This window comes from Marmota monax, unplaced genomic scaffold (assembly GCF_021218885.2).
Source record: "Marmota monax isolate L192 unplaced genomic scaffold, Marmota_monax_Labrador192_F-V1.1 WCK01_AAM20220418_F8-fsc00217, whole genome shotgun sequence".
Classification (NCBI taxonomy): domain Eukaryota; kingdom Metazoa; phylum Chordata; class Mammalia; order Rodentia; family Sciuridae; genus Marmota; species Marmota monax.
This window is the reverse complement of record NW_026692031.1, coordinates 1,056,081-1,070,590: the sequence shown is the minus strand read 5'-3', so window position 1 is coordinate 1,070,590 and position 14,510 is coordinate 1,056,081. Positions and strand designations below refer to the sequence as shown.

Genomic DNA, 14,510 nt, shown 5'->3' with positions numbered 1-14,510 from the left:
CTTCCCGTGCTCCTGGGAATTGTATCACAGAGAGGGGCAGTTTTTCAAATCATTACAATTAAGTTCTATTATTTTATTGAGGCCTCACTATATTAGAATATTTTCAAGAGTTCAACATGATCTAGGTGATGCTTTTTGTTGGAATATAAAAAAATCTTAATTTTTTGCAAACTAAGTTGAAGCTTGCTTAAAATTAACAAATTTCAGATGGAAAAAGAAGTGGTTTTTTTTCCAACTGTGAGCTTTAACAATGTATGCTTCATAATTCTGCACTGAGAAATTCATTTTCCATTGCTATTAAAGGAATCTTATAATCACATAATCTCGATTGGTAAATCACAAGATGTTACAGAAATCCATGTATGTCATGGTTGGTTTTATGTAGATGCTCTTTAAATATTTTACCTTTTAGGGGTTTTGCTTGGTTTGGGGCATTCTTTAGCATGGTCCCCTCCATTATTTGTAAAGTCTGTAAAATAAAAGAGCATGGTTAGAAGACTAGGCATTCATCACATGGCTTTATAAGATGTGCTCTATTACAGACTTTTTGGTTTTGTTTTTTGTACCAAAGTTTGAACCCAGGGGCTCTCAACCACTGGGCTACATCCCCAGACCTTTGTTAACATTTTATTCTGAGACAGGGTCTTGCTAAGTTGCTTAGGGCCTCACTAAATTGCTGAGGCTGGCTTTGAACTTGCAGTCTTCCTGCCTCAACCTCCCAAGCCACTGGGATGACAGGCATGAGCCACCATGCCTGGCTGTTGTACATATTTGCATAACATCACTTCTGCATAGGAATCATGCTTCATGGAAGATAGTTTTGTAGACAGGAGCCATTCTGGAAAGTTCCCTACAGGTTATGCCCTGTTTTTCAGAGTGGTGAAAACAGTGGCTGTGAAAATCCTGAAAAACGAGGCCAATGACCCCGCCCTGAAGGATGAATTATTAGCAGAAGCAAACGTCATGCAGCAGCTCGACAACCCCTACATCGTGCGCATGATCGGCATCTGTGAAGCCGAGTCCTGGATGCTGGTCATGGAGATGGCAGAGCTTGGTCCACTCAACAAGTATCTGCAGCAGAACAGGTATGGCAATGTGCCCAGAGGCCAAGATGCTGTGCTTTGAGGGACAGGGCCCCTGCTGACCCCAGAACAGCCTGAGTTCTATGGGAAACCTCACCCTTTGCACCTTCCCACGGTAGTCGATGCTCAGAAACCTCGAGAGAGGAGGCACAGTCTATGGGTCCAGTTCTTTTTAGCTCTTGTTACTTAGACATAAGCTGTAATCCACCTATTTTTGTCCTCCTTTATTCATTCTCTACCCACACTTCCGGTTCAGCAGTAGAATCAGCCCCTCAGATGATTTGGACAAGACGTCTGCCCTCGCTGGGCAGAACATGACCACACCTCTAAGCTACCTTCCTTGCAATTCAAAGCATGCCATGAAAATCAAACCTGTTGAACACCCGGAAAATGGAGTTCCATCTGGAAGTGCTGTTATGTTAACAAGGTTGCCCCTGCTGCCTCTGTGTAAGATTAGGGAATGAAGGGTCTCATCTTCGGTGTGCAGGAGGAGTGAGGATCACTATCCACGGTCCCTAATGGCAGCCTTGTGGTTTTCAGGCACGTCAAGGATAAGAACATCATAGAGCTGGTTCATCAGGTTTCCATGGGAATGAAATATTTGGAGGAGTGCAATTTTGTGCACAGAGATCTGGCTGCAAGAAACGTATTGCTGGTCACTCAACATTATGCCAAGATCAGCGACTTTGGGCTTTCCAAAGCACTGCAAGCAGACGAAAACTACTACAAGGTAGGAACAAGTCCCTGATGTTCAGAACAGCAGGTTGTCAAAAGCCCAGAGGTAAATTAACCTCCTCTTTATTTTATTACGGTAGGATTTTAAGAAGAAAATACCCTAGTAACCATGCTAAAATTTTCTTATCAAACTCTGATTCTAAGGGGGTGGGGTTATAGCTCATTGGTAGAGCACTTGTCTAGCACATGTGAGGCCCTGGGTTCGATCCTCAGCACCACATAAAAAATGAATAGACCAATAAAGGTATTGTGTCCATCTCAACTAAAAAATATTTTTTTTAAAAAAACTTTGATTCTATTTTTTTAAAATGGAAATACTCAAATATGTCACACCTTGAGATTTACTCAAATTAGTCTCTTTTGAATTATGTTCCATGGAACAATACTCAAGTTTTACCTTGAGTATTAACCAATAATTTGTTTTGAAAAAGAAGGATGGAGTTCCTTTACTAAATTAACTTTGAAAACTACGGATTGGACAGGTTGATTCTTGTTAGGTTTCCCTAAGCCCTTTTATTTAACTGACACTGATGCTCAGAAGAGGGTTTTTTTCTCTGCTGTTTTTCTCAAACCTGATTCACGGTGTATCTAATAACATCTAATGGAACACTGTTCCAGAGTATCTGGTATGGATCTATTTCAAAATAGCCTTTAACGTACACATATCTACACACATGTCAAAGAAAGCAGATGAGAAATATCATATAAATCCATCGTCTCCACCCAAATCATCATCTATGTCAAGATCAGGGCCCATGTCTTCCCACTAAATATGTGGAAATTGTTCTACTGGCTTAGTTGGTATCCATTAGAATTAAAGTAAGAAATAAAAATAATAAAATCCTGGAAATAAAAAATAAAGGTAATTATGTGAGAGTAGAAAAGAAATATACCCTTTAGTTTGTTAAGGCAGAAATTATGCAGAATTGAGGATGGACTCTCAGTAAAACATAAAGTGATGACTAGGCCTAAGTGTGTGTTTGGACTTCCTAAAAAAACAATTTCACAATGACCATTCCTGCTTGCCAAGGTGACTTCACTCCTGAATGTTACCCTTCTGCATGCCCTGAGATTAACTGATAACTAAAAGAAAGCAGAAGTCCCATCTTCACATGAATGCAGTCACAGCATATTCAGAGGGTCTGTGTTGACCAACTGGAAAGTGTAACAGGATTTGTCGCCAAGTCTGGGACAAGTATCACAGAAGGATTGACTCTTCAGGTTCCTAGAAATGTTGAGGGTGCTCATAAATAGAGAATATGCCCTGAATGGTCAATGAGTGAGTGGCAGAACACAGGGGAAGGGGTGGCTCCACACACAGGTTAGGGGGGTGCTGTGGAATCTTCCCTGAGCTGCACCACCTGCAGTAATCAGAAAAGTCCCCCTAGATGACAATGCCCACCCGTTCACCCTTTTTCTGAGAGGCAGTACGTGACTCCAGGAGGTGGCAAGGGGATGGCGGCTGTCAGTAGTCTTGGGAATAGAAGCAGGCACTGGTTGAGCTTGCCCACCCCGGGGAGAGCAGAGTATTTGTGCCTAGCACCTGCTCCCACACAGCCCCCTCCTTATGCCATTGCTCATAAAGCAGCTGCCCACTGGGGTGCATGTAAGACCTGAGCAACCTGAGAAAGGTGTCAGCATGAGCCCATCTGAAGGCCAAGGGGAAACAGCAAAGTAAAGTGCAGTCTGGAAGGAAGAGCACCAGGCAGAAGGAAGAGCACAGGCAGAAGGAAGGGCCTTGTAAAGCAGGCATCAAGTTGGAATGCCATGGCTAATAGAAGAGAGCCAGTTTGGAACAAGTACTAAAGGAAGACATGGAGAAATACACATCAGAATATGAATGCTGTCCTCAGTATCTACTGCTGCTGCATGAAAGACCACTGCAAACTCAGTGCAGGGAAAGACCAGCCAGCGCCCATTACTGATACTAAACTGGCCTGGCTCAGTGGGGACAGGGTGTTTCTGCCCCACCCAGTGACTCAGTTCACTAAAGGAGCTGGGGATCCAACTCCATTGTGCTCATTCGTACAGCTAGAGACTGACTGACCACAGCCTGTGGCCTGGGACCTCCACTGGGCTGTGGACCAGCACACTTCTGTGTAGTGCCTCCTTGTGGCCCTTGGGCTTCCTCGCAGCATGGCGGCTACAGGAAGCAGGGTCACTTTTCCCTGCTTCTGTTGGTCACTGCAGCCATAGCTCATCCAGATTCAAGGGACAGGATGGACAGATTCCCATGATTGGGAATGTGGACGGGTTTTCTATTTTGTTTTCCCTGCAGAGTCTGTTTCTTGTAAGTTGCTTTTCTTTTCTGTTTTGATTCATTCTCTTTTAATCTTTGAAGCTTTCTGCAAAGATCTAGTAACCTGCTTGTGCTTGGATAGGTCCCTTGAGAGGAAGAGAAACCCAGAACTGTTAGCCAATTTTAAAATTGCCACAGATATTAGATATTAATGTACAGTTGAGGAGCAAATCAGCAGATCTCTGAGAATCAGAGAGGGAGAAAAAGGAGGACACTCAGAGGTAAGGACCATGTTAGAAGCAGTGAGAAAGGACCCAACACCACTGAAAAGATAGAGATAGGGAGGATTTTTAAGAAAATTTATATTTATTCTAATAATCTAGTTCAGGAGGCCATAAAGCTGGCAAAATAAAACATAAAAGAATCAAGAGTTAAATCAGGTCACAGAGAAATGATAGGAATAGAGGCACATGAACTCCCCAGTGCCTGGGGAGCCACGCATGGCAGCCTGCTCTGGGCGGCGTCACGGCTGTATTCACAGTGCCCTGGATCCACAGCTCCCCACAAGGGCAAACATAAACACTCAGCGTTGTGCACTCTAGCAGTAAATCCCTGGAAACCATCTTGTGTCCTCTCAGTAGGAATCTGGCTCCGTTAGTCCTGAGAGCTTCTTAGGAAGCACAAAAACACTGCAACTTTCAGAAGTAACATTATTTTGCACGTGTCAATCTAGAGCTGTGTCCAAGATGCATGGTTAAGTAGGGAAGTTAAAAGTAAGGTACAGAATACACATGCCCTAGTTTTATTACCAAAAAATACATATTACCCGCTTATGCTTGTATCTAGATTGTTCTTGAAAGATACACCAAATCCTATCAAAGTAGAGAGACTAACTTTTCAGCATGTTTAGGATGTGTTAAAGGTTTACCTGGTTATTGGTTCAAAATTCAAAATGAACTTGAATTATCACACCTGACTACATGGTTCACAACATTGAAAATCAGAAAATGTAAAAATAATGCATCACACGAGTAAGACAGCAGTATGGTTAGTTGTGTAATTTTGAGAAGTCTAAGGGTATCCTATCATCTCCATAGTGACATGCCCAGATTGCTACTGCTGACCTACATCAGTGAAATGAAATCAATTTTCACTGAGATCATGTCCCTCTCACCACCCCAGGGAGATTTTGTTCATATGAAAGGGAACATCAGGAAGAGATAACAAGACTCAACAGTGTACCACACTAATCCCAAACCCTCCAGGGCTTCCCTATGCACAGTTTTGATCTTCTTAATACTACTGGATTTTTTTTTTAATTAGGAAGTTTAAAGCATTCACTTTCCATTTTTTAAATGGCACAGCAAATAGCCTATGCTAAAATAATTAGCATTGGCTTAAAACTACAGACCAACACGCAGTTGTAGTTGAATATGCTTGTGAGCAGCCCCGTGTTGGCATGCAACCTTGACCTGACACTCAGGCTTGGCTTGTCCATTGCCAACTTCATGCTTCGTGAAGCCGTGTGCAGCCAAGAGGTGAGAGAAAAAGACAAGAAAAGAGAAAAAGGAGTGAGCAGTTTGACAGTTTGACCCAACCAATTCTTTAAAAAAATGTATATTTAAATCTAAAATTAGCACTTAAAGTTTTAAGATTTCATAGGATTTTAAAAATTCATTTCAGAGCTAAGGACATGGCTGAATGGTAGAGTGCTTACCTGGCATTCATGAAGGCCTACATTCAATCCCCAATATCACCAAAAAAGAAAAAAATTGTCTTTTCATTCCAAATATACACACACATACACACACATGCACAGAGCATTGTGTGAGTCATAATCTTCTTCATTTAAAAAATTTTTTTAAATGCATGTAACATAAAATTTACCACTTAACCATTTTTAAGTGCATTGTTTGGTCATGTGCTCATGTTGTACAACTTACCTTCAGAACTCTCTACATCTTAAAACTGAAACTGTATCCATTAAACTACTTCCTACTCTTCCCTGTACATCTCCTGAATATGACTTCTCTAGGTCCTTCTGAGTAAGCAGGATCATACCGTATTTGCTGTGTGGCGAATGTCCTATTTTGTTTAATGTGATGCTCGTCGGTTTCTCCCATGCTGTAGCAGGCATCAGAATCTCCTTCCTGTTAATAGATGAATGTCAGTGCAGATGACATTTGGTTTATCCATTGTCTGCTGATGGTCACTTGGCTTGTGTCCAGGTTTCCGCTAACGGGGATAAAACCGTGGTTCACGTGGCTTTTCTCTCCATCTGCTTTGCGTTCAGGCCCAGACCCACGGGAAGTGGCCCGTGAAGTGGTATGCCCCCGAATGCATCAACTACTACAAGTTCTCCAGCAAAAGCGACGTGTGGAGCTTCGGTGTGCTGATGTGGGAAGCCTTCTCCTATGGGCAGAAGCCCTATCGAGTGAGTCATCCATGTCGACACACTTCCTTCCTAAACTGTGTGGCTTATACAACAGATAAGCACCAGATTATCTGCCCAAGAACCTGACAATCATGAAATCTGGGCACCCTGCGTCTCTTCTTACCTGTTGACACTGGGTTATTAACATGACCTCAGTTTACACGGACCTGAAAGGAACGGTGTATTTTCTGCGTATCTATGTGTGTCACACATATAGATACGCAGAAAATATCTAGACCATGTTTCACTAGAGCTGAAATATAAACAATGACTATTGACAGTAACAAATGTACAGTTCTACACTTCTTAGATTTTTTTAATCAAAGTGTAATACCAAAAAGTATACAGATCCTAAAATTCAGCTGAATGAGTTTTCACAAATGAAGCACACCACGAAATCAGCCCCCAGATGAGGAAATAGAGCAGAAATCCAGAACATCCTCATGTTCTAATCAGTTTTTTTGTGGTTGTTGTTTTGTTTTTGTCGCTGTGATTAAAATACCTGACAAGAACAACATAGAGGAGGGAAATTTTATCTGGGGCTCACCATTTCTGAGGTTTCAGTCCACAGACGGCTGACTCCATAGCTCTGAGCCCAAGGTGATGCAGAACATCATGGCGGAAGGGAATGATGAAAGGAAGCAGCTCAGAACATGGCAGTCAGCGAGCAAAGAGAAAGAGAGAGAGTTCTGCTCACCAGGGACAAAATATAAACCTCAAAGGCACACCCCCAGTGACCTATCTCCTAGGTACACCCTTCCTGCCTACAGTTACACCTAAGCAATCCCTATTGGTGAATTAATCCATTGAGCAGGTTAGGACTCTCATAACCTAATCACTGCACCTCTGACAGTTCTTGCATTGTCTCACACGTGAGCTTTTGGGGGATACATTGTATCTAATCCATAACACCCCATTCCCTGCCCCCCACATATAGCTCTTCCCCCAATCTGTGTACCAAATCTAACTTCTAACATCGTAAATGATGTGCTCCTGGCTTGTCACTTATATAACTGACACCACACAGCCCATACTCTTTGTGTCTTGGGCAGTGAGGTGGTTATTTGGGTTTGTTGGTTAACATGTTTCAAAAGCTCCTGTGTATTTTGCATGTCTTAGGGGATGAAAGGAAGTGAAGTTACCGCCATGTTGGAGAAAGGAGAGCGGATGGGGTGCCCTCAAGGGTGTCCCAGAGAGATGTACGATCTGATGAACCTGTGCTGGACGTACGAGTGAGTACCCAATACTGCTAGCAACTTATCCAAGAGCTATGGAGGATGATGGCCTCACTTGGCATGAACAGGAAGCACAAATTCTACCTTGTCACGCATCAAGATATGCCCTTTCCTAAACAAACCATAGGGGAGGGCCAGGAACTGTCCTCTGTAAGATACAGTCAGATGTCCCTTAGCGACATGGACATGTTCTAGGAATGCATTGCTGGGTGATTTTTGTCTTTGGGCTAATGACATAGAATGTGTTTACACATACAGATGTCTACAGTGTCACTAGGAGGTGTGATCTTATGGACCACCAGGTGGGGTGAGGGATCCTGGCTTCTGCAATGTTGGCTGCCCCATCTGAGAGCACCCCTGGTTCCACAATGTGTTAGGAGATTCTCCTGATCACAGATGGGTTCAGTGCCAGGGGTCCAGAGAGCATGGCTCAGGGTCATCACATAACATTCGCAGGCTACCTAGCACAGGCAGAGTCAAAAGTCTATCCCTAATTCTGGGTGCAATGCATTTTCCTTCCCTGATTAACTCCCACACAGCCCCTGAGCAGAATGCAGGTGCATTCAAAAAGCTTGAATGGCACCCAGGAGCCACAGGGCATGCTCTCTAAGAGCATCTGTGGGTCCAGAGGCCATGGTTTGAAGGGCTATTAGCTTCTCAGGAGCTGCTGTCGAAACGTTTGCTATTCCCAAGATGTTGGCAGTACCATTTATTTTGATGCCATTTGACAAAACTGCCCATCTTGGTTTTGCAGAAACCGCTCTTATAATAGAGACTCTTGGATCTTGGTCATGTTCTATGGTTGTTCCTGGGTGTCTAGACTGAATGAGGTGGAACTGCAGCTGTCTCGGGTCAAAATGGTTAAATGAGGACAGTTGCATACTGCTTAACTTCAAGTTCTAGTTCACCTACCGGGCAACTTTAACCACTTGCATTATAGTGAAAAGTGTTGCAAAATGAGAAAAATAACTTCTAAGCAAGGATAGTCTCAAGGTTGTAAGAAACACGGTCATCCCTCAATGTCAGGGGTTCCCCATTCACAGGTACAGCCAACGGCAGATCAGATTTCTATATATGGAAAATATCACGTCTGCACTGAACATGTACAGACTTCTTTATCTTATTGTCATTCCTTAAACAATGAAGTCCGACTATTCCCATAGTAAATACAATTTACCTCATATTAGATATTGTAAGTAATTTAGAGGCAATTTAAAACATACAGGAGGACATGCCTAGGTTATATGCAAATACTATACTATTTTGTAGAAGGGATTCAAGCATCCTTGGACTTTGGTGTCCTTGGGGGTCCTGGAACCAATTCCATGTGGTAGGACTGTCCTCCTAAGGGTTCCATGACCTCTGCTCCTGCTACAGAAAGCAGAGGTAGCTGTAAATGTCTTTTTAGAGATCAAGATTGTAAAAAACCCTAACCCGTAGTTTGCTTACTTCAGCACCTCACTGGCTCAAAGAAAGGCCTTGACCTGTTAAGATTTGCAATAGAGAATGCTTGGGTCTTTGTCTCAGCCATGAAAAGAGGGAAATTTTGCTGGTCCTGGTGATGATTCTTGTCATCCCAGCAGCTAGGAGGCTGAGGCAGGAGAGGGCAAGTTCAAAGCCAGCCTCAGCACTTAACAAGGATCTAACTAAACAACTTAGCGAGATCTGCCTTTGAAAGGGTAGGAGGGAGGCTGGGGATGTGATTCAGTGGTTAAGCACCCCTGGGTTCAATCCTGGGCACCAAATAAATGGGGGAAGTTTCAGTAAGAACCCATATAACAGCCCCTTATCAGAAGACTCAGATCCTTCAGCAGGAGTGTGGGGAGGAGAGTTGCAGCTATGTCCATGTTTTTTGGTCTTAAGAAAATCGAGTCAGACACTACCTGTCTGCACCACATTCACCTGTGAGGCATCTTCAGACACGTTGCTGGCATCACCAGGAGATTCCAAGAACTTAGGGTATAAAAGATTCTGAGTTCTAGTAAAAATTTTTCTCTAACTTCAAGGTGGACATGAATCCCCTGGAGATCTGGTAAAAATGTAGATTTGGGTTCCACAGGTTTGGAGTGGGATCAGATGGGATCTATTTCTCACGGGCTTGTGATCACCCAGTGATGGGCGCAAAGACTGTAGGGTACCACCAGGGGGCGCCGCTGCTTGAAGGCCCCAGCTTGGAAAATGCTTTTCACAGGCACATTGACCCACACCCTGTCTCTTCCTCTTCCAGGGTGGAGAAAAGGCCCGGGTTTGTAGCAGTGGAGCTGCGGCTGCGCAATTACTACTATGACGTGGTTAACTAACAGCCCCGGTGCCTGCCCACAGCTGCCTTCAGTCAAGGAGCAATCTCAGGAACATGTATTCATAGGAATGGATTTCCAGCCTTTCCATCTCCAGCTGCTGGTGGAGAGAGCCGCCCCAGGGTGGAACATGCTGGTGACTTCTTAAGCAAAACCTGTCCTAGGACTCACCAAACCCAAAGCAAACAGGGTCCCACAAGAAGACAGAGGACATGTTGACTTGAGGGGCTGACAGACTGGTTTGTGTCCTTTGTCTGTGTGGTTTTTGTGCAGACTGATTCTAGGATGTTTCTAAATTCCTTTTTGTGTCATTCCAGTTCTTGGGGTCCTGGGTTGCAGAAAGCCCTGGAGACCTGAGGGCAGGGCCCCATGGCTCCAACCCAGTTAGCACTGACTTTGGAAATGAAGGAAGGGGAGGGAATGGCAGAGGGAGCCGACCTCCCCTAAAACATGACTCTGACAGCCCACGACGGATTCTTGGCCAGAGAAAAGCTGTCCAGATGAGAAAGTGCTTGCTGTGAGGCCTAAAAAAAAAAGTTCAGCCAGAACAGTTTCTAAGCATGTAGACAATTAATGAAATAACACACCATCACTAACAATAATAAGCCTGGGTATGGCTTTTGCTCTGTTATGGGACAGAAGCATTATCTAGATGAGAAATGAGGACTGTTGGGGTACATCAGCTGAGGTTACATCCCCTGAAGTCCTCTCCCCTGCAGGTGGTCTTAAAAATTGTTCTGTGCTTTTATGGAGACTAGTGAATGAAGTTCCGCGTGGAAATTGCATAGTGGAGTCAGGCTGCCCTCATCCCGTGTCCCATCAGGGGCAGCTGAGTGATCAGGCTGCTATCTACTGAGCATGGGCCAAGCTTCAAGATGAAGTTTACCCTCTACAGAGGGGCTGCAGCCAGAATTCCATCTTTTTTTTTTTTAAACCCATTTTCTGTTGCTATAACTGAACACCTGACACAGAAATTTATAAAGAAAAATTTATCTCTCACACTTCTAGAGGCTGGGAAGCCCAATGATCAAGGTGCTAGCACCTGGCAGGAGGCTTCTTGCTGCACCATAACACAGCAAAGGCATCACGTGAAGAGAGAGCCATGCCAGTTGGAGTCACTCTTATGAAGCCACTAATCCCATATAAATCCCCATCCTCTTGGCCCATTCTAATCCTAATCACCTCTCAAGGTCCCACCTCCAAATACCATTAACATGTGAATTTGGGGATTAAATTTCCAGTACATGAATTTCTGGGGACATAGTCACACCAGAACAGAGGGCAACATGGTGGCCAAAGCCATCGAAAGAGGAGTTTCTAAAGAGAGTGTCCGTCATCATAAAACCAAAGACTTTGATCCTCACCATGGATAGGCCTTATTTGTGACTAAGTGTGACTTTAGGTTAAAGATGTAAGACCTGAGAATTCTGCTAGTCTTTGAATCCTGGACATAATGTTTGATCTTATATAAATCATCACCCACTAATACCAGTCTTGTGGCCCTTGAAAGTTAAAAAGCTATTTATCCTGTATTTCAATGTCTGTAGATATGCATAATCTTGGACACATGTTCACCTCGAAGGCATTTTAAAGCATACACATAGCCATGGAGGGCAGAAGAAACCCTGTTCCTAACTTGAGGTATGAAGGAAAGTAGCCATTTTTTTTTTGCTTAGCCAAAGAAAAGACATGAGCTGTTGTGTTAGGAAATTTTTAGGAACCAGCCGCACTTTTTGGAATTGTGCTACCTGACCATTCATTCATTTCATTGCCGAGAGGATCCCCATGTGCTGAACTCACTGAGCAGATCCTCAGAGCACATTTACAGTCTCTGAAATTACAAAGATGAGTGAGAAAAGTCTCTGTTGATCAAGCCATTGATAGATTTGGATCATGACAGGGAGGGTTGGATTTGCTGGATTTGGTAAAGTGATGAGTACTTCAGAGATGGGCGCTCTGCCATTGAACTCTTGAGTCACTTCACCCTAAGTGTGTCTTTAATAAAGGCCACCTGCTCCTAGGAACATGGATGCCCATGTGTAGCAAACAGGTGCTGTACTTCTTGTCTTTTTTTCTGGTGTGAATTTCTGGCATCTTTGGCTACACGCCTCCCAGGAGTCCAGGGCTGACACTTGTCTAGAATGTGCCTGGGGAACTGGGATGCAGGAGCCTAGCTCCCTGCAGAAGGTCATGTGTTCCTCTGTCCTGGGACTATCCAGTACCTCTCCCCTGGGAGAGCATGTTCCTGTGTGCACAAGGTCCACTGGGGCCAGCCAGTGAAGTCAAATTTGTGTCCTACCATCAGGAATAATTTTCCTCTCCCCTGGGGTCACAGTTAGAGAAAGGCAACCTCATTGAAGAATTTAGACTGTGAAAAGGGTTAAATTTGGAAGGTGGGGGAAAGGTCTCCAAGTCCTTCTAGAACTTCTATCCTGAGCTGCGTTTCCACTCACGGGCTACCCCTCTGAATGTTCTAACCCTCTATTTCCCAGGGAGCCGGGCTCACTCCATGTGCCGGTCACCTTCTGGTCCTTCTTAGTAGGTACTGACTCCCCAGGTCCCCTGGCTGCATCCCATTGACTGTGGATGCCACAGATACCTCACCCCGCAGCACAACCGAATGTCTCTAAGGCAGAAACAAACCTCCGTCCAGTGCTTAGGTCATTGCCGGTGGTTTCAGTTGAGCGTGTTCTCTGCTCACTCTCATCACCCAATTGCTGGACGGTGACTTCACATGGTCTTCAGCCCCAGTGACTGCAAATCCACTTGGATTTTCATTTGCAGAGGTGACTGCTGGATATTCGGTTCCCCCAAACTCCCAAAGAGTTCACTCCACCAGCATTTTGCATTCTTTTTTTTTTTCAGAAGAGCTACATTTTGTCACCGGATATTTGTAACTGTGATTTTTTTTTTAAATAAAAATTTAAAATTTGCTCTGTGATGACTTTCATGGAAGTTATTGGGATGTGATTGGCTACCCTGCCAGATAGCATCAATTAGCATTGTCAGATGTGCAGCATGTTTTGTAAAATGTTGGGTCCCCTGCCATGTAAGCAGGGGACGGGGGCCTCTGGGAGCTCCTGCCACACAGGAGGAGGCCTGCCAAGGAGGACCCTGTCCCACCAGAGTATGTCTGTCCTTTTTTCATGAACTGTGGATCTGCCCAGTGGGGACTCGACAGCCCACACCAAACCAAGGAGGACCAGAAATCACCAATGGGGCCAAAGCAGGAGTGTAGAGCATAGCTTCATCTTTCTCTATGAAGACAGCCTAAGAGTATTGGGTAGAAGAGTCCTGATCTCCTATTATAAAGGACATCTCATACACACACACACACATGCAAAATACATACATGCATACATATACTAATAGACTGCATTTACATACATGCATTCACTTGCATTTACAAAGCCTACATACACATGCACATGTATATGTGTGTGCCCATGTATGTGCACACATGTACACAGTATGCACATGTGTTGCATAAACATATGAATGTATGCAGCATGCACAAGCAAATGTGTGCACATACATTCACATGCATATACTCAGACTCTCACATATATGCAGATGTGGAGGCAGATGCATGGCACATATGGCACATGTATCATATAAACATAGGCATCACACTCCAAATGCATGATGCATACGTGTGCACATATACACAGCACAGACATGTGAGCCATGCAATCCATGCATGTCACAGGAACATGCACACATCCACATCACACACACTGAACCTTGCTTCAAATAACCACCTAAAAATCAGTGGGGTACCCATCCTGCCCAGGGACACAGACCCGCATCTGTGTTGATATACTCCCCTGCTTTTCTGGGTCAAGTATTGGTGGGACCCCCTGCCACAAGCTTCCTTCCATGGCCCACTGGGGTCCTCTGCTCCTGTCCAGTCCAGGGAGAGGTTAGGAGGGAATGATGGTGTTGGTGGCCCAGGCCCTCTTGGAAACAGGAGATGGGAAAGACACAGAGTGGCAATGGCCCCGGGGCTGCTCTTGAATGCAGAACGTGTGGACAGAGCACCTCCATCGCTGGCCTGGGCAGGTCATGTAAACTGAGCCTCTGAGCGCCACAGTTGAGGCACACGCAGACGCAGGCCCAGTGACCTCCGACGCCAGTGGCTGCCGTGGTGTGTGCCCACGCCATTGGCTACCTGCTGGCAGGAATTGTGTGGACACTGGCCTAGGGCTTTGAGCCTCGACCCCAGGGGAGCAGCGAAGGATGGCTTCAGGGCTCCCTTAAGCTCAAGCCCAGAGGCTCCGGACTCATGCCACCTTCTGGAGACTGGGAGGGGGCTTCAGAACAGGTTGGTAAGTGTGTTCTCATTTGGGGAAGGAAGGAAGCGATTTGAAAGCACCAAAGCAAGTTTGGGGTTTTGAATTCTCCTTTTTTCCTTCTGGATGAACACAGCCTTGTTCTTCCTTTGCCTGGGCATCGGCTTTGGCCTCTGGCTGGAAATCCGTCCCTGCT

The 14,510-nt window shown here is 44.7% G+C and overlaps 1 protein-coding gene across 6 annotated transcripts in view; it reads left to right on the top strand.

Annotated features, from left to right (window-relative positions):
* Positions 1-12,963, top strand: part of Syk (spleen associated tyrosine kinase) — an 89,726-nt gene extending 76,763 nt beyond the window's left edge. For all 6 annotated transcript variants that reach the window (XM_046453972.2, XM_058582722.1, XM_046453961.2 and 3 more), the window contains 5 exons: positions 876-1,085; positions 1,623-1,812; positions 6,350-6,490; positions 7,610-7,722; positions 9,953-12,963. In XM_046453972.2, the coding sequence (XP_046309928.1) occupies positions 876-1,085; positions 1,623-1,812; positions 6,350-6,490; positions 7,610-7,722; positions 9,953-10,025 (727 nt within the window). In that variant the 3' untranslated portion in view covers positions 10,026-12,963. The remainder of the gene's footprint in view (positions 1-875; positions 1,086-1,622; positions 1,813-6,349; positions 6,491-7,609; positions 7,723-9,952) is intronic.
* Positions 12,964-14,510: the final 1,547 nt, after the last annotated feature.